Source organism: Pelophylax lessonae (assembly GCF_965119305.1).
Source record: "Pelophylax lessonae genome assembly, chromosome: 6".
NCBI classification, from domain to species: Eukaryota; Metazoa; Chordata; class Amphibia; order Anura; family Ranidae; genus Pelophylax; species Pelophylax lessonae.
This window is the reverse complement of record NC_138773.1, coordinates 331403129-331423144: the sequence shown is the minus strand read 5'-3', so window position 1 is coordinate 331423144 and position 20016 is coordinate 331403129. Positions and strand designations below refer to the sequence as shown.

The 20016-nt window shown below is 51.3% G+C and overlaps 1 protein-coding gene across 1 annotated transcript in view; it reads left to right on the top strand.

Annotated features, from left to right (window-relative positions):
- The window catches only part of CFAP221 (cilia and flagella associated protein 221), a 51165-nt gene that overhangs the window by 28848 nt on the left and 2301 nt on the right, over window positions 1-20016 (top strand). Inside the window, exons 12-21 of the mRNA XM_082261922.1 lie at window positions 1671-1760; window positions 1836-1931; window positions 6491-6584; window positions 6663-6751; window positions 8908-8988; window positions 10536-10640; window positions 10765-10923; window positions 11935-12078; window positions 12163-12254; window positions 13274-13366. Of these exons, the coding sequence (XP_082118048.1) occupies window positions 1671-1760; window positions 1836-1931; window positions 6491-6584; window positions 6663-6751; window positions 8908-8988; window positions 10536-10640; window positions 10765-10923; window positions 11935-12078; window positions 12163-12254; window positions 13274-13366 (1043 nt within the window). The remainder of the gene's footprint in view (window positions 1-1670; window positions 1761-1835; window positions 1932-6490; window positions 6585-6662; window positions 6752-8907; window positions 8989-10535; window positions 10641-10764; window positions 10924-11934; window positions 12079-12162; window positions 12255-13273; window positions 13367-20016) is intronic.

The following is a 20016-nucleotide window of genomic DNA, read 5'->3' as shown; positions in this document are numbered from 1 at the left end:
CAGGGGACCGTTGCACTTTGTGGTTTTATTTTATCAGTATAAATACAGCTGTTCTGTGAAGCCCTCAGAGGTTTGTTAGAGATCCTTAGTGAACAAACAGCATAATGAAGGCCAAGGAACATGGTATGGCATGGTATGGCACAACTGGGCCTCTACCAAGACATGGCCGTCCACCTAAACTGAGCAGCCGGGCCCCTACCAAGACATGGCCGTCCACCTAAACTGAGTGGCCGGGCCCCTACCAAGACATGGCCGTCCACCTAAACTGAGCAGCCGGGCCCCTACCAAGACATGGCCGTCCACCTAAACTGAGCAGCCGGGCCCCTACCAAGACATGGCCGTCCACCTAAACTGAGTGGCCGGGCCCCTACCAAGACATGGCCGTCCACCTAAACTGAGCAGCCGGGCCCCTACCAAGACATGGCCGTCCACCTAAACTGAGCAGCCGGGCCCCTACCAAGACATGGCCGTTCACCTAAACTGACCGGCGGGCCCCTACCAAGACATGGCCGTCCACCTAAACTGACCGACGGGCCCCTACCAAGACATGGCCATCCACCTAAACTGAGCAGCCGGGCCCCTACCAAGACATGGCCGTCCACCTAAACTGAGCGGCCGGGCCCCTACCAAGACATGGCCGTCCACCTAAACTGAGTGGCCGGGCCCCTACCAAGACATGGCCGTCCACCTAAATGACCAGCCGGGCCCCTACCAAGACATGGCCGTCCACCTAAACTGACCGGCGGGCCCCTACCAAGACATGGCCGTTCACCTAAACTGACCAGCCGAGCCCCTACCAATACATGGCCGTCCACCTAAACTGACCGGCCGGGCCCCTACCAAGACATGGCCGTCCACCTAAAGTGACAGGCTGGGCCCCTACCAAGACATGGCCGTCCACCTAAACTGACCGGCCGGGCCCCTATCAAGACATGGCCGTCCACCTAAACTGACCGGCCAGGCCCCTACCAAGACATGGCCGTCCACCTAAACTGAGCAGCCGGGCCCCTACCAAGACATGGCCGTCCACCTAAACTGACCGTCCGGGCCCCTACCAAGACATGGCCGTCCACCTAAACTGACAGGCTGGGCCCCTACCAAGACATGGCTGTCCACCTAAACTGAGCGGCCGGGCCCCTACCAAGACATGGCCGTCCACCTAAATGACCGGCCGGGCCCCTACCAAGACATGGCCGTCCACCTAAACTGACCAGCTGGGCCCCTACCAAGACATGGCCGTCCACCTAAACTGACAGGCTGGGCCCCTACCAAGACATGGCCGTCCACCTAAACTGACCGGCCGGACCCCTACCAAGACATGGCCGTCCACCTAAACTGACCGGCCGGACCCCTACCAAGACATGGCCGTCCACCTAAACTGACCGGCCGGGCCCCTACCAAGACATGGCCGTCCACCTAAACTGACAGGCTGGGCCCCTACCAAGACATGGCTGTCCACCTAAACTGACTGGCCAGGCAAGGAGAACATTCATCTGTATAATAAACTTCAGCTTTACCCTTCCCGACTCCTTCCAAAACCCAAATGTTTGTCTTTAGATTTCCTTTCATTGTATTTGGAGTCCTCTCTATCTGTTTCTGTGTGTGGGGTTGGGGGGGGATATCATTACATCATATGGCGATGGCCCAATCACTGTATTTCTGTGACCCAGGTGATGAACGGAACCCCCGACTTTCATAGAGAATACAGAGGTCAGTGTGTGAGCGCCGCGACCCAGCGGGTGCTGCGGAGGTCAGATCAGGTGAGTCGGAGGTTGGGTATAATATCCTCCATCTATATACATGACCTATGATAACCCTTTGTGTGTCCTCCGCAGCTTCTCATTCTTCAGCCTCAGTTTGACCTTTATCTGAATGAGCTCTGGGCCAATAGGAACCGAGCATTGCGACGTTTCCAGCAGGCCGCCCGCAAGGTGAGACCGCAATCCGGTGCAGACACAGGGATGGGAGTCCAACATCATCCACACCTCCCGATGTTCAGAGGGGGCACCTGTCAGTGTAAAGTGTGTAGGGGAAGGACACGCCCCCAGTTATATATAAGAAAAGGACACCCTCCCCCCCCCCCCGGTTATATTTATATATATATACATACAGGCGGTCCCCGGGTTACAAACAAGATAGGGACTGTAGGTTTGTTCTTAAGTCGAATTTGTTTGTAAGTCGGAACATGTATGTTTTTTAAGTTTAGCTCCAGCCAAAATAATAATTTTCAAGTATTATGGATAGCATAGGGAAGGGGTAACACCCCTGTGCCATTTGTGTTGCTGTCTGTACCCCTCTGTTCAGAAGATTTCACCTCACTTTCTGTCCCTATGACAATTGGATTTTGAAAATTTTGGGTTGTTGTGGGATAAGGATTGGTAATAAAGCTTCAGTGGAGACACATTGTTTCCATGAGAACTCTTCCAGGAGTGAATTTCCCTTTCTACAGGTAGATTTCTCCTCACTTCCTGTTGTCTCCCTCCGTTTGTAAGTAGGAGTCGTTTGTAACTAGGGGACCGCCTGTATATATATATATAGGAAAAGGACACGCCCCCAGTTATATATAGAGGTGTGCATGCCATCCTTCCTCTGTGTTCCATGATCTGTGTACCGTACTCCGTATACTGTGTTCCGTGTTCTGTGCTCCGTATACTGTCTTCCATGTTCCGTGCTCCGTGCTCTGTGTTCCGTGTTCTGTGCTCACTGCTCCGTATACTGTCTTCCGTGCTCTGTGTTCCGTGCTCTGTGTTCCGTGCTCTGTGTTCCGTGCTCTGTGTTCCGTGCTCTGTGTTCCGTGCTCTGTGTTCCGTGCTCTGTGTTCCGTGCTGTGTTCCGTGCTCTTTATACTGTGTTCCATGCTCAGTGTTCCGTGCTCCGTATACTGTGTTCCATGCTCTGTGCACTGTGTTCCGTGCCCCGTGTTCCATGCTCCGTATACTGTGTTCCATGCTCTGTGCACTGTGTTCCGTGCACTGTGTTCCGTGCCCCGTGTTCCATGCTCCGTATACTGTCTTCCATGCTCTGTGCACTGTGTTCCGTGCTCTGTGTTCTGTGCTCCGTGTTCCGTATACTGTGTTCCAAGCTCCATGTTCCATGTTCCGTGCTCCGTATACTGTGTTCCATGCTCTGTGCACTGTGTTCCGTGCTCTGTGTTCTGTGCTCCGTATACTGTGTTCCATGCTCTGTGCACTGTGTTCCGTGCTCTGTGTTCTGTGCTCCGTGTTCCGTATACTGTGTTCCATGTTCCGTGCTCCGTATACTGTGTTCCATGCTCTGTGCACTGTGTTCCGTGCTCTGTGTTCTGTGCTCCGTATACTGTGTTCCATGCTCTGTGCACTGTGTTCTGTGCTCCGTGTTCCATGCTCCATGTTCCGTGCTCCGTATACTGTGTTCCATGCTCTGTGCACTGTGTTCCGTGCTCTGTGTTCTGTGCTCCGTGTTCCGTATACTGTGTTCCATGCTCCATGTTCCATGTTCCATGCTCCATGTTCCGTGCTCCGTATACTGTGTTCCATGCTCTGTGCACTGTGTTCCGTGCTCCGTGTTCCGTATACTGTGTTCCATGCTCCATGTTCCGTGCTCCGTATACTGTGTTCCATGCTCTGTGCACTGTGTTCCGTGCTCTGTGTTCTGTGCTCCGTATACTGTGTTCCATGCTCTGTGCACTGTGTTCCGTGCTCTGTGTTCTGTGCTCCGTGTTCCGTATACTGTGTTCCATGCTCCATGTTCCATGTTCCGTGCTCCGTATACTGTGTTCCATGCTCTGTGCACTGTGTTCTGTGCTCCGTGTTCCGTATACTGTGTTCCATGCTCCATGTTCCGTGCTCCGTATACTGTGTTCCATGCTCTGTGCACTGTGTTCTGTGCTCCGTGTTCCATGCTCCATGTTCCGTGCTCCGTATACTGTGTTCCATGCTCTGTGCACTGTGTTCCGTGCTCTGTGTTCTGTGCTCCGTGTTCCGTATACTGTGTTCCATGCTCCATGTTCCATGTTCCATGCTCCGTATACTGTGTTCCATGCTCTGTGCACTGTGTTCCGTGCTCCGTGTTCCGTATACTGTGTTCCATGCTCCATGTTCCATGCTCCGTATACTGTCTTCCATGCTCTGTGCACTGTGTTCCGTGCTCTGTGTTCTGTGCTCCGTGTTCCGTATACTGTGTTCCATGCTCCATGTTCCGTGCTCCGTATACTGTGTTCCATGCTCTGTGCACTGTGTTCCGTGCTCTGTGTTCTGTGCTCCGTATACTGTGTTCCATGCTCTGTGCACTGTGTTCCGTGCTCTGTGTTCTGTGCTCCGTGTTCCGTATACTGTGTTCCATGCTCCATGTTCCATGCTCCATGTTCCGTGCTCCGTATACTGTGTTCCATGCTCTGTGCACTGTGTTCCGTGCTCCGTGTTCCGTATACTGTGTTCCATGCTCCATGTTCCGTGCTCCGTATACTGTGTTCCATGCTCTGTGCACTGTGTTCCGTGCTCTGTGTTCTGTGCTCCGTATACTGTGTTCCATGCTCTGTGCACTGTGCTCCGTGTTCCATGCTCCATGTTCCATGCTCCGTATACTGTGTTCCATGCTCTGTGCACTGTGTTCCGTGCTCTGTGTTCTGTGCTCCGTGTTCCGTATACTGTGTTCCATGCTCCATGTTCCATGCTCCATGTTCCGTGCTCCGTATACTGTGTTCCATGCTCTGTGCACTGTGTTCCGTGCTCCGTGTTCCGTATACTGTGTTCCATGCTCCATGTTCCGTGCTCCGTATACTGTGTTCCATGCTCTGTGCACTGTGTTCCGTGCTCTGTGTTCTGTGCTCCGTGTTCCGTATACTGTGTTCCATGCTCCGTGTTCCATGTTCCGTGCTCCGTATACTGTGTTCCATGCTCTGTGCACTGTGTTCTGTGCTCCGTGTTCCGTATACTGTGTTCCATGCTCCATGTTCCGTGCTCCGTATACTGTGTTCCATGCTCTGTGCACTGTGTTCTGTGCTCCGTGTTCCATGCTCCATGTTCCGTGCTCCGTATACTGTGTTCCATGCTCTGTGCACTGTGTTCCGTGCTCCGTGTTCCGTATACTGTGTTCCATGCTCCATGTTCCGTGCTCCGTATACTGTGTTCCATGCTCTGTGCACTGTGTTCCGTGCTCTGTGTTCTGTGCTCCGTATACTGTGTTCCATGCTCTGTGCACTGTGTTCTGTGCTCCGTGTTCCATGCTCCATGTTCCGTGCTCCGTATACTGTGTTCCATGCTCTGTGCACTGTGTTCCGTGCTTTGTGTTCTGTGCTCCGTGTTCCGTATACTGTGTTCCATGCTCCATGTTCCATGTTCCGTGCTCCGTATACTGTGTTCCATGCTCTGTGCACTGTGTTCCGTGCTCTGTGTTCCGTATACTGTGTTCCATGCTCCATGTTCCATGCTCCATGTTCCGTGCTCCGTATACTGTGTTCCATGCTCTGTGCACTGTGTTCCGTGCTCCGTATACTGTGTTCCATGCTCCATGTTCCGTGCTCCGTATACTGTGTTCCATGCTCCATGTTCCATGCTCCATGTTCCGTGCTCCGTATACTGTGTTCCATGCTCCATGTTCCATGCTCCATGTTCCGTGCTCCGTATACTGTGTTCCATGCTCTGTGCACTGTGTTCCGTGCTCCGTGTTCCGTATACTGTGTTCCATGCTCCATGTTCCATGCTCCGTATACTGTGTTCCATGCTCTGTGCACTGTGTTCCGTGCTCCGTGTTCCGTATACTGTGTTCCATGCTCCATGTTCCATGCTCCATGTTCCGTGCTCCGTATACTGTGTTCCATGCTCTGTGCACTGTGTTCCGTGCTCCGTGTTCCGTATACTGTGTTCCATGCTCCATGTTCCGTGCTCCGTATACTGTGTTCCATGCTCTGTGCACTGTGTTCCGTGCTCTGTGTTCCGTATACTGTGTTCCATGCTCCATGTTCCGTGCTCCGTATACTGTGTTCCATGCTCTGTGCACTGTGTTCTGTGCTCCGTGTTCCATGCTCCATGTTCCGTGCTCCGTATACTGTGTTCCATGCTCTGTGCACTGTGTTCCGTGCTCCGTGTTCCGTATACTGTGTTCCATGCTCCATGTTCCGTGCTCCGTATACTGTGTTCCATGCTCTGTGCACTGTGTTCCGTGCTCTGTGTTCTGTGCTCCGTATACTGTGTTCCATGCTCTGTGTACTGTGTTCTGTGCTCCGTGTTCCATGCTCCATGTTCCGTGCTCCGTATACTGTGTTCCATGCTCTGTGCACTGTGTTCCGTGCTCCGTGTTCCGTATACTGTGTTCTGTGCTCTGTATACTGTGTTCCATGCTCTGTGCACTGTGTTCCGTGCTCTGTGTTCTGTGCTCCGTGCTCTGTGTTCTGTGCTCCGTATACTGTGTTCCATGCTCTGTGCACTGTGTTCCATGCTCCATGTTCCGTGCTCTGAATACCGTGTTCCATGCTCCGTGTTCCATGCTCCGTGTTCCATGTTCCATGTTCCAGGTCCTGGTGCGATGTAGAGTAGATCGCAGGTTGGGCCGTCTGAGGAAATTTCTGCAACAACTTCAGGCTGGATCGAAGGGGGATGGGACTATTGGTAAGACATCATAAGTCATGTGACATGTTTATAATGATTTGTGAGGACCAGTCCGGAGTGACCCTTTATATCACACAGAGAGCGACAATGAAGAATTGATCCCCGCCCCCACCGATCGGATTCTCCTCTATGACTTCCCCCCGTACCCCGCTGAACCCCAGGGATCGGTGAGTGCAATTCAACTGGTCAGACATCAGCATGGTTGCCCTAAATTCTGGATTTTGTACATGTGTAGGGAAGAATTACTTTGATTGGCTGGGTGGGGAAGGATGACTCTGATTGGGGGAAGGATGACTGATTGGGTGGGTGGGGAAAGATGACTCTGATTGGGGGAAGGATGACTGATTGGCTGGGTGGGGAAGGATGACTCTGATTGGGGGAAGGATGACTCTTTTCATTGGCTTGCACCCCGAAGTGTTCCTTCCTGCACTGACGGCGGATCAGCCTCTCGCCTACCGGGAATTTTTTATTTTTTGCACACAATCTGCATTTGTTTGCTAGAAATTTTTGTAAACCCCCAAAAAGTGAATATTTTGTGAAAGCCGTGACCCCGGAGAATAAAATGGTAGTTGCAATGTTCTTATGTCGCACAATATTAGCGCTCTTATTTATCAGTTGCGTATTTTCAGGAAAAGATACAATAAACTGAATTTTAGTGCAAAATATACCAATTTTTTTAGTGGTTGTGTTGAGTAGAAATTCTCCATAGGGGGCGCTTTATGGATCCTCTCCAGGTGATGAGGTCAGAGGTGACCATGAATGATGAATTATGGCTCTCTCTGATGTCACGCTGATTCCTCACATGTGATTGATGTTCACATACAGGCGCTCGCCCTATGCTGCACTTTTTATATGAGGGGGGGGGGGGATGGGGGTGCTTTAACATTTTCTTAAATAGTTTTTTTATTTTTTTAAACTTTTTTACACTTTTTATTTTATTTTCTGTAAACTTTATTGCTTTTACGAGGAGGTTAACAAGCATGGTCCTCGTTATGGGTGATATTGGGGGTCTCCTCTGCCCCCCTAATGCTGCTATTCAAACACAGATTGTGCTGGAATAGCTGCACCTGCCGAGGAATGAGCGCTGTGACCCCGGAAGTGCGGTAATACACGTCACTTCCGGGGTCACAGGAGGAATCGGGGCATAGATGGGGTCACAGGAGGAATCGGGGCATAGATGGGGTCACAGGAGGGATCGGGGGATAGATGGGGGTCACAGGAGGGGTCAGAGGATAGATGGGGTCACAGGAGGGATCAGAGGATAGATGGGGTCACAGGAGGGGTCAGAGGATAGATGGGGTCACAGGAGGGATCAGAGGATGGATGGGGTCACAGGAGGGATCAGAGGATAGATGGGGTCACAGGAGGGATCGGGGGATAGATGGGGTCACAGGAGGAATCGGGGGATAGATGGGGTCACAGGAGGAATCGGGGGATAGATGGGGTCACAGGAGGAATCGGGGCATAGATGGGGTCACAGGAGGGATCGGGGGATAGATGGGGGTCACAGGAGGGGTCAGAGGATAGATGGGGTCACAGGAGGGATCAGAGGATGGATGGGGTCACAGGAGGAATCAGAGGATAGATGGGGTCACAGGAGGGGTCAGGGGATGGATGGGGTCACAGGAGGGATCAGAGGATAGATGGGGTCACAGGAGGGATCGGGGGATAGATGGGGTCACAGGAGGAATCGGGGGATAGATGGGGGTCACAGTAGGGATCGGGGGATAGATGGGGGTCACAGTAGGGATCGGGGGATAGATGGGGGTCACAGTAGGGATCAGGGGATAGATGGGGGTCATAGTAGGGATCGGGGGATAGATGGGGTCACAGGAGGGATCAGAGGATAGATGGGGTCACAGTAGGGGTCAGGGGATAGATGGGGGTCACAGTAGGGATCGGGGGATAGATGGGGAAGTGGTTTCGCACAGTTCTGGGCTCCCCAGACTAGGGGGGCATGCAGGGCTCTAGGGGGGAGGGAATAACCATATTGGAAGTAATGAGGTGGCTGGGGGGGGGGGAGCGGGAGCCCCAGTAGAAGTGATGGGGGGGCTATGGGGGGAGGAGCCCCAGTAGAAGTGATTGGGGGGGCTGTGGGGGGAGGAGCCCCAGTAGAAGTGATTGGGAGGCTGTAGAGCCAGCCAACCCTCTTCATTGGCTCTTGAAGCCACTCCCAGACTCACTCCTCCAGCAGCATGATTTACCCCTCGTCTGCCACATACCTCAGTATACGGGGGTCATACACTGGGCGGGGTCATACACTGGGCGGGGTCATCAGAGGGTGGAGCTCTGCTAATAGTCTCTCTTCTTCTGCTGTGCTCAGAGTCTTGGAGGTCCATGCGGAGTCACCCCACAACCAGCTGCTGTACAACTGAAGGTGAAACTACCATTCTACGACCTCAAGGTATACTCTGCACTGTACACCCCCCCCATATACTCTGCACTGTACACCCCCCCCCATATACTCTGCACTGTACACCCCCCCCATATACTCTGCACTGTACACCCCCCCCATATACTCTGCACTGTACACCCCCCATATACTCTGCACTGTACACCCCCCCCATATACTCTGCACTGTACACCCCCCCCCCATATACTCTGCACTGTACACCCCCCCCATATACTCTGCACTGTACACCCCCCCCATATACTCTGCACTGTACACCCCCCATATACTCTGCACTGTACACCCCCCCCATATACTCTGCACTGTACACCCCCCATATACTCTGCACTGTACACCCCCCATATACTCTGCACTGTACACCCCCCATATACTCTGCACTGTACACCCCCCCATATACTCTGCACTGTACACCCCCCCCCCATATACTCTGCACTGTACACCCCCCCCCATATACTCTGCACTGTACACCCCCCCATATACTCTGCACTGTACACCCCCCCCATATACTCTGCACTGTACACCCCCCCCATATACTCTGCACTGTACACCCCCCATATACTCTGCACTGTACACCCCCATATACTCTGCACTGTACACCCCCCCCATATACTCTGCACTGTACACCTCCCATATACTCTGCACTGTACACCCCCCCCCCCATATACTCTGCACTGTACACCCCCCATATACTCTGCACTGTACACCCCCCCATATACTCTGCACTGTACACCCCCCCCCCATATACTCTGCACTGTACACCCCCCCCCCATATACTCTGCACTGTACACCCCCCCCCCATATACTCTGCACTGTACACCCCCCATATACTCTGCACTGTACACCCCCCATATACTCTGCACTGTACACCCCCCCCCATATACTCTGCACTGTACACCCCCCCCATATACTCTGCACTGTACACCCCCCCATATACTCTGCACTGTACACCCCCCCCATATACTCTGCACTGTACACCCCCCCATATACTCTGCACTGTACACCCCCCCATATACTCTGCACTGTACACCCCCCCCATATACTCTGCAATGTACACCCCCCCATATACTCTGCACTGTACACCCCCCCATATACTCTGCACTGTACACCCCCCCATATACTCTGCACTGTACACCCCCCCCATATACTCTGCACTGTACACCCCCCCCCATATACTCTGCACTGTACACCCCCCCCCATATACTCTGCACTGTACACCCCCCCCATATACTCTGCACTGTACACCCCCCCATATACTCTGCACTGTACACCCCCCCCATATACTCTGCACTGTACACCTCCCATATACTCTGCACTGTACACTCCCTCCCCCCCATATACTCTGCACTGTACACCCCCATATACTCTGCACTGTACACCCCCCCCCCCTCCATATACTCTACATGGTATGCTCTGTCTTCTGATCACTGTTATCGATCGCCCGGTCTTCTGATCACTGTTATCGATCGCTCTGTCTTCTGATCACTGTTATCGAACGCCCGGTCTTCTGATCACGGTTATCGATCGCTCTGTCTTCTGATTAGGTTCCTCAGCATTATAAAGTGATGGGATATCAGCCGGTCAGTGCCATCTCAGCCTCCACCTACCACTCCCGACAGCTGCCACGACCCCTGAGGAGCGGGGCGGAGGTAATATATCCCCTCACAGCACAATGTATCTCCTATGGGGGCCCCAACCTACAGAGGGGCCACACTGACTTGTTAGGTTTCCACCAATGTCTGTGCAACTTTTTCTCTTTGCCGGCAGGACGAGCTTGTGCCGATACTCCTCTCCAATCCCGACACCCCGGGACCAGCGCTGAGTCAGAGGATGGATATGAGAGAAGAGGAACGTTCTGAGACCCCTATCCTCACACTGAGCCCCCCGGAGCGATTGCTGAACCCCCCCGACTTCCATCCCATGCATGTCTATGTGAGTGGAGCACCTCTACTATCTCCGCTCCCCATGTCTCTAGTTGCACGCCAATGACATCAGCACGGATCAAATGTAATAGTTCTGGATAAAGAAGAGACACAGAAAGTCCGCCCCGACCTTCCTCGCCCCGACCCTTCTCGCCCAGACCCTTCTCGCCCAGACCTACTTGCCCTGATTTTCTTTACCTCGACCTTCCGCGACCCGACCTTCCTCGCCCCGACCCTTCCTCGCCCCCACCTTCCGCACCCCGACCCTCCCCACCCCGATGCAACCTTCCTCGTCCCGATTTTCTTTGCCCTGGACCCTCCTCGCCCCGACCTTCCTTGCCCCGATATTCTTTGCCTCCATTTTCCTCGCCCCGATATTTTTTGCACGAGCCCTTTTTGCCCTGACCCTCCTTGCCCCAGCTTTCTTAGCTCTGACCTTCCTTGCCTCGACTTAGCTCGCTGTGACCTCCCTTACCCCGACTTAGCTTGCCCCGGCCCTCCTCACCCCTACCTTCTTTGCTCTTACTTTCCTGGCCCTGACCCTCCTCCCACTGATGCGTTTCACCCAGAGAGGGCTTAGTCCTACGGATGGAATGCTCGGAGTGGGGCGGATCGGAGTGGGGCGGGTCGGAGTGCACCTTCTGTGACACAAAGCTAGAATAGGAGAAGCAGCACAATGAGACAATTATTTCATGTGATAAGAAGAAGAATGCTGATAGGAGAAGAGAGCAGAGTGATGGAGGGATGAGCTCATCACTGTGCTGCCTCTCCTTTCACTGTCCAATCGAAAGCTGTGGGTGGGTCCAGGATGATGTGACCTGTGCAGCAGTGCTCATGTGCTGAGGAAGAATACGCTGATTGAGGAGAGAGCAGAGAGAGGACGGATCAGTCTTCTGCTTCTCATGTCTGGATTTCAGCTTTCATATCTAGAATTGTGACTTTGGAGTGTCAGCTCTTTTCCTCTATATATCGATGTGATCAGACCGGGGCCCTCTGTAACTGATATTTGTGTCTTCCGTAGAACCCGGCTCCTGGTTTGGTGGCCTTTAAGAGGCCTCTGCCGTACTCTGAGACCGATCTGGAATATCACCTGTGCCCGCTGCCAAAGTACCCATCCCCCCATGACACCGCAGGGACCACCCAGAGGAAGTTCCTGAACCGTGAGGTACAAGGGGGGCCATGTTGTCGGGGGACCCCCGGGCCAAAATCCGCTCCAAATATTCAGCTTTTCTCTTTTTATTGTTGGTAGGAAGTCATTCGGGGGGTGATGAGCTGGAAGAAGTTCCCGTCTGTCGCCCTCTCTGTGTCCCTTCCGACTGCCGGGGGCCACAAACTGCGCTGGTAAGATCACCATTGGGTCCCGGGACACCGAGCTCAGAGTATCTGGAGGAAGGAAAATATCTGAACCAGCATGAGAGAAATCCTGGGGCCCCATACAGCCTACATCAAAGGGCCCCTCATCTCCCCACCCCCACCCACCCAGGGCCTCTTCACCTGCCTCTGATCCAGGCATGCAGGAAGCACAAAGCATGGGCTGGCAACGGCGGGGTCACTGGCAGGCTGCAGAGTCATTGTCTTCCCAACGTTCCCAATACAAATCCTAGAACTCTGATAATGAATCTCTACCCAGAATCTCCAACATCTTCGTCCTGTGGGGGCGGGGGGGGCATTTAGTATTTAGTGAGTGTGTCATGTATACTGTATATAAAGACAGGAGGATTCTTCTAGTAACTGTTCCCCTCTTCTGTACCCCCACTCTTCTCCACCCCCGTGTCATCACTGTCTCCCTCTTCTGTGCCCCCTCTCTTCTCCTCCCCCCCCCCCCCCAGTGTCATCACTGACTCCCTCTTCTGTACCCCCTCTTTTCTCCTCCCCCCCCCCCCCAGTGTCATCACTGACTCCCTCTTCTGTACCCCCTCTTTTCTCCTCCTCCCCCCCCCCCCCAGTGTCATCACTGACTCCCTCTTCTGTACCCCCTCTTTTCTCCTCCTCCCCCTCACCTCCCCTCCCCCCTCTTCCCTAGTGTCATCACTCTTCCCCCCCCTCTTCTGTACCCCCGTTCTTTTCCCCTCCCCCCTCTTAGCTTCATCACTGTCCCCCTCTTCTGTATCCCTGCTCTTCTCCCCCCCCCCCCCTGTCTCCATGTTATGTACCCACTTTGCTCCCTGCCCCCCCCCCCATTTCATCACTGCCCCCCCTCTTCTGTACTTCCCCCCCCCCCCCCCCAAGTGTCATCGCTGTCCTCCTATTTAATGTTCTTTATATTGTCTGACTTGAAAAGCTGATGTGGGTGGGGCCCCAGAGATCGCCGCCCAGCTTCTCTTAATCCACCAATCAGCTGCTGACATTTCTGTTCCCAGGTGTGACCCTTTCAGTTGGGATTTGCTCCCTACAGACGCTCCCCCCACACTCAGCCGCTTACCGGAAGAGGACAAGGATAGCATTGAACCAAGGTGAGTCCTCCGTAAAATGAGGTCACCAGCAGATTCTTCATATAATTCTCTGCGGATCGAGTCATTCCCGACATACACCGAGCAATCCACATCCAGGAAATCTGAGGGGGGGGGGGGGGGGGCGAGCAATCCACACCCCAGAGATCTGAGGGGGGACGAGCAATCCACATCCCGGAGATCTGAGGGGGGACGAGCAATCCACATCCCAGAGATCTGAGGGGGGACGAGCAATCCACATCCCAGAGATCTGAGGGGGGACGAGCAATCCACATCCCAGAGATCTGAGGGGGGACGAGCAATCCACATCCCAGAGATCTGAGGGGGGACGAGCAATTCACATCTCAGAGATCATAGGGGGGACGAGCAATTCACATCCCAGAGATCTGAGGGGGGGAACGAGCAATCCACATCCCAGAGATCTGGGGGGGGGGGGGGTTGAACTGATCACAGAGGGGCACTGAGCACTCCGGGGTCACCCTGTTCTTGGATTGCCAATTGCACCTGTCATACCTGAATACGGGGCGGCCATAGCTATCTGCATTCTGAAAATACTAAAATCCTGGCTGCCTCTTCATCATTTCCCGAGCCACTGGCTGGGAGAAGCATGCAGACTGGAGTCAGAGCAGAGACACCGTATATACTCATATAGACCCTGCAGAGAGGGCAATATATACTCGTATAAGGCCTGCTGAGATGAAGAATATCAGCATATAGATTTTCTGGCGTGTACTCCTTGAAGAAACATGGTATATACTCCTATAGACTCTGCAGAGATACGGTATATACTCCTATAGACTCTGCAGAGATACGGTATATACTCCTATAGACTCTGCAGAGATACGGTATATACTCCTATAGACTCTGCAGAGATACGGTATATACTCCTATAGACTCTGCAGAGATACGGTATATACTCCTATAGACTCTGCAGAGATACGGTATATACTCCTATAGACTCTGCAGAGATACGGTATATACTCCTATAGACACTGCAGAGATACGGTATATACTCCTATAGACTCTGCAGAGATACGGTATATACTCCTATAGACTCTACAGAGATACGGTATATACTCCTATAGACTCTGCAGAGATACGGTATATACTCCTATAGACTCTACAGAGATACGGTATATACTCCTATAGACTCTGCAGAGATACGGTATATACTCCTATAGACTCTACAGAGATACGGTATATACTCCTATAGACACTGCAGAGATACGGTATATACTCCTATAGACTCTGCAGAGATACGGTATATACTCCTATAGACTCTACAGAGATACGGTATATACTCCTATAGACTCTGCAGAGATACGGTATATACTCCTATAGACTCTGCAGAGATACGGTATATACTCCTATAGACTCTGCAGAGATATGGTATATACTCCTATAGACTCTACAGAGATACGGTATATACTCCTATAGACACTGCAGAGATACGGTATATACTCCTATAGACTCTGCAGAGATACGGTATATACTCCTATAGACACTGCAGAGATACGGTATATACTCCTATAGACTCTACAGAGATACGGTATATACTCCTATAGACACTGCAGAGATACGGTATATACTCCTATAGACTCTGCAGAGATACGGTATATACTCCTATAGACTCTACAGAGATACGGTATATACTCCTATAGACTCTGCAGAGATACGGTATATACTCCTATAGACTCTACAGAGATACGGTATATACTCCTATAGACACTGCAGAGATACGGTATATACTCCTATAGACTCTACAGAGATACGGTATATACTCCTATAGACTCTACAGAGATACGGTATATACTCCTATAGACTCTACAGAGATACGGTATATACTCCTATAGACTCTACAGAGATACGGTATATACTCCTATAGACACTGCAGAGATACGGTATATACTCCTATAGACTCTACAGAGATACGGTATATACTCCTATAGACTCTACAGAGATACGGTATATACTCCTATAGACTCTACAGAGATACGGTATATACTCCTATAGACTCTGCAGAGATACGGTATATACTCCTATAGACTCTGCAGAGATACGGTATATACTCCTATAGACTCTACAGAGATACGGTATATACTCCTATAGACACTGCAGAGATACGGTAAATAGTTATAGAAGTTCTGCTGAGATGGGGTGTATATATATATATATATATATATATATATATATACTGTATACTTACAGTGCCTTGAAAAAGTATTCACACCCCTTGAAATTTCCCACATTTTCTCATGTTACACCCAGAAACATTCTGTATTTTCTGGCGTATAAGACTACTTTTGAACCTCAAAAAAATCGGCCAAAAACGGGGGGTCGTCTTATACGCCGAGTATAATATCTCCAAGGTAACCTAAGTATAAGTATTACCGGTAGATGAAAATTAGGGGGGTCGTTTTATACGCCGGAAAATACAGTAAATGTATTTTATTGGGATTTTATGTGATAGACGACACAAAGTGGCCATAATTGTGAAGTGGAAGGAAAATGATAAATGATACAAATAAATCTGTGAAATGTGTGGCTGCACTTCTAACAAAAAAGATATTGGGGGGCACACCCTAAAACGCACAATTCTCAGGTTGGTGCTGCTAAAAGACCAATATACAAAAAAAATGTGAAAAGTGTGTGGGGGGGGGGGGGGATTTGTATTCACCCCCCTTTACTCTGATACCCCTAACTAAAATCTAGAGGAACCAATTTTCATTCAGAAGTCACCGAATTAGTAAATAGAGTCCATCTGTGTGTCATTTAATCTCAGTATAAATACAGCTGTTCTGTGAAGCCCTCAGAGGTTTGTTAGAGAACCTTAGTAAACAAACAGCATCATGAAGGCCAAGGAACACAGCAGACAGGTCAGGGATAAAGTTGTGGAGAAGTGTAAAGCAGGGTTAGGTTATATAAAATCTCCCAAGCTTTGAAGATCTCACGGAGCGCTGCTCAATCCATCATGGGAAAATGGAAAGAGTATGGCACAACTGCAACCCTACCAAGACATGGCCGTCCACCTAAACTGACCGGCCGGGCCCCTACCAAGACATGGCCATCCACCTAAACTGACCAGCCAGGCCCCTACCAAGACATGGCCGTCCACCTAAACTGACCGGCCGGGCCTCTACCAAGACATGGCCATCCACCTAAACTGACCAGCCAGGCCCCTACCAAGACATGGCCGCCCACCTAAACTGACCGGCCGGGCAAGGATTCATCAGAGAAGCAGCCAAGAGGCCCATGGGAACTCTGGAGGAGCTGCAGAGATCCACAGCTCAGGTGGGAGAATCTGTCCACAGGACAACTATTAGTCGTGCGCTCCACAAATCTGCCCTTTATGGAAGAGTGAGAAGAAGAAAGCCATTGGTGGAAGAAAGACATAAGAAGTCCTGTTTGCAGTTTGGGAGAAGCCATGTGGGGGACACAGCAAACATGTGGAAGAAGGAGCTCTGCTCAGAGGAGACCAACATTCAACCAAAACTCTATGTGTGGGGGAAAACTAACACTGCACATCACCCTGAACACCCCATCCCCACTGTGAAACATGGTGGTGGCAGCATCATGGTGTGGGGATGCTTTTCTTCAGCAGGGACAGGGAAGCTGGTCAGAGTTGATGGGAAGATGGATGGAGCCAAATACAGGACAATCTTAGAAGAAAAGACTTGAGACTGGGGGGGAGGTTCACCTTCCAGCAGGACAACGACCCGAAACATCCAGCCAGAGCTACAATGGAATGGTTTCATGTGTTAGAATGGCCCAGTCACAGTCCAGACCTAAATCACATTGAGAATCTGTGGCAAGACTTGAAAATTGCTGATCACAGACGCTCTCCATCCAATCTGACAGAGATGAGATATTCTGCAAAGAAGAATGGGCAGAAATGTCCTCTCTAGATGTGCAAAGCTGGTAGAGACATCCCCAAAAAGACTCCCAGCTGTAATTGCAGGGAAAGGCGGAGCTACAAAGTATTGACTCCGGGGGGTGAATACAAATGCAGCCACACTTTTCACAGATTTATTTGTATCATTTATCATTTTCCTTCCACTTCACAATTATGGCCACTTTGTGTCGGTCTATCACATAAAATCCCAATAAAATACATTTCTGGGTTTTACATGAGAAAATGGGGGAAAATTCAGGGGGTGTGAATACTTTTTCATTGTACTGTATACAGACCCTGCAGAGACGAGGTATACAGTAGTCATATAGACTCCACACAGAACAGATGAGATTTGCAATCAGAATATAATTTGTCAGAGGATGATGGGAATTGTAGTCCAGGAGTCCGGATTCTCCCTCCAGTGAAGTGCGTTCTCCTCTCTCTCTCTGCTTTCAGTTCTGGAGGTACGAGGTATAATATACTGTCAGCATTGTTGCAGACTTGGACTCCCCTCATTGTATTCAATTCTCCTTATTGTATTATATTTTCTTTCTTGTACATTGAGGGACACAGGAATTCTGATACTGTCGGGTTATACTGCCACCTACAGGAAGATTGGACACTGGCAAACAAAAAAGAATTGTGGGTCAGTCCGGGATAGCCCCTCCTACTCCTAGCATGCCTAGGGGTTTGCTAGGAGGAAGATGCCTTTTTATTAAGCTCTGAAAAGTTTATCTACCTCTCTGCAGTCTCTTTTTATATTCTTAAACACTCATTTTTCATTGGACTCTTCAATGAAGATTCCGCATTCTACGCCGGTCTCCGCATAGCTGCTATCCTGATTGGCCTTTCCTCAGCCTGGCTTTGGAGACTCTACTCAGACCCCACTGGACCGCATGTTGCATGGCTAGCCTGGATGGAAGAGAGCCTTAAGGCCCGTACACACGTACCAATTCTGTACTGACTGGCGAACAATCGGCCGTTCTGGTGTTGGCCAACACAAATTTTAATGCCTGCACGACAGATTCTTTTCGTCCGAAAGTGCGCTGTCGGCTGTCGGAAGCATCATACTAACAAGCCGAAAATCAGCCGATTGTTCGGTGGCCGAACATTTTCGGCCGACAATCTGCACGTGTGTACGGGCCTTTACGCTTCAGCTATGATGGCTTCCTACAAGAGTCTGGTGCCGATATATATGTGCACAGCATTCTGGGTAAGTTGCTGGAACATCCGCGCCCCCTTCTAAAGAACATCTGACTTTTAAGTCTTTGAATCTGTCCTGGATATCCCTTTCATTGATCCCCCAGGTGGCCAGCATGTCCTCTTGCCCTGATGGGGCTCCAGGTATGTCAGCTGAGCCTCATCCTTCTCCTTCATCCACTTCTAAAGGTAGGTTCCCCTAGGTTCCCAGAGCCTGACTCTCAGACATCATACATGGCAAGAGACCAAAACCGGCAAAGTCAACTGACAAACCTTCTGCATGAAGGTGCTTTGCTCCAGACCACATGTGACCAACCCAAAACTCGTAGGCTGAATCCGGCCCTCCAGGCCCTTTCATGTGGCCGTTGCACTTCTCTTGCAGCTATGGCACTCCCTCGTCTCCCCCTCCACCTTTTCTCAGCAGTCAGCAGCAGAGAGGACAGAACGCCTCCTAAGGATCCTGCGCTTCTCTGCAACCGCAGCACCCCCTCATCTCTGCCTCCACCGTATCTCAGCAGTCAGCAGCAGAGAGGACAGAACTCCTCCTAGGGATCCTGCGCTTCTCTGTGCAACCGCAGTACCCCCTCGTCTCTGCCTCCACCTTGTCTCAGCAGTCAGCAGCAGAGAGGACAGAACTCCTCCTAGGGATCCTGCGCTTCTCTGTGCAACCGCAGTACCCCCTCGTCTCTGCCTCAACCCCGCTTTCACGGCAGTCAGCAGCAGAGAGGAGGACAGAACTCCACCTACAGATCCTACATCTCTCTGTGCAGCTGCAGCACCCCATCGTCTCTGCCTCCCCCGGTCTCCACATTCAGCGGACTCCTGGCCTCCTCTGGTCCTCCTTTAGACCCTGTACTTTCTCCCTCCCAGCTTCTTCTTGGCAGCAACACAAGGGAAGGGGGGGGGGTGCTGTGATGTTAGAGAGGGTGGAGGACTCTAACTTCTATTGGTGGGGGGGGCTCTTGACATCAGATGTAAGGGGGGTGGGGTTCTCTGGACATATAGTCTCACACATACAACTGTCCCTTTTGAGAGCCCATAATGCTGATGTGGCCTGCGATGAAATTGGATTTGACCCCCCGCTCCAGACCATGTGTCAGCTCAGGTTCCAGAGCGGGGCCCCATCCAGGCCCATTCTGTCTCCCCCTCTCCTCTGTGATATTCTTGTAGATGTGTTCCTTACATGAAGACTTATCACTCCCCACAAACCAAGATAAAAGACGATCGGTGACCGAGTGCTCTGCCCTAATCAGAGGATACAAAACTGTTCCTTATTGGCCATCAGGTCGGGGGCCATTTTCTTCCCTTCAGGGGAATTTGTTCCTCCTGGTATTGGTGACCTCTGGGTGATCAGCTGTTCTATTGATTCAGGTTATTGGGTTCCTCCGGCATTCCGTTGTCCCCATTGGTGATTATTCTCTTCCTGGCCTTGGACATCAGGCTGACTCTCTGGATCCTTTCTTAGGTTGTTGGCTCCTCCCCATTCACGTCAGGAGGTCCCGGCCTCATCGGGTCAGATTCCGGTGTTGGTCCTTCAGACGGTTCTTTGTCTCTGAACTCC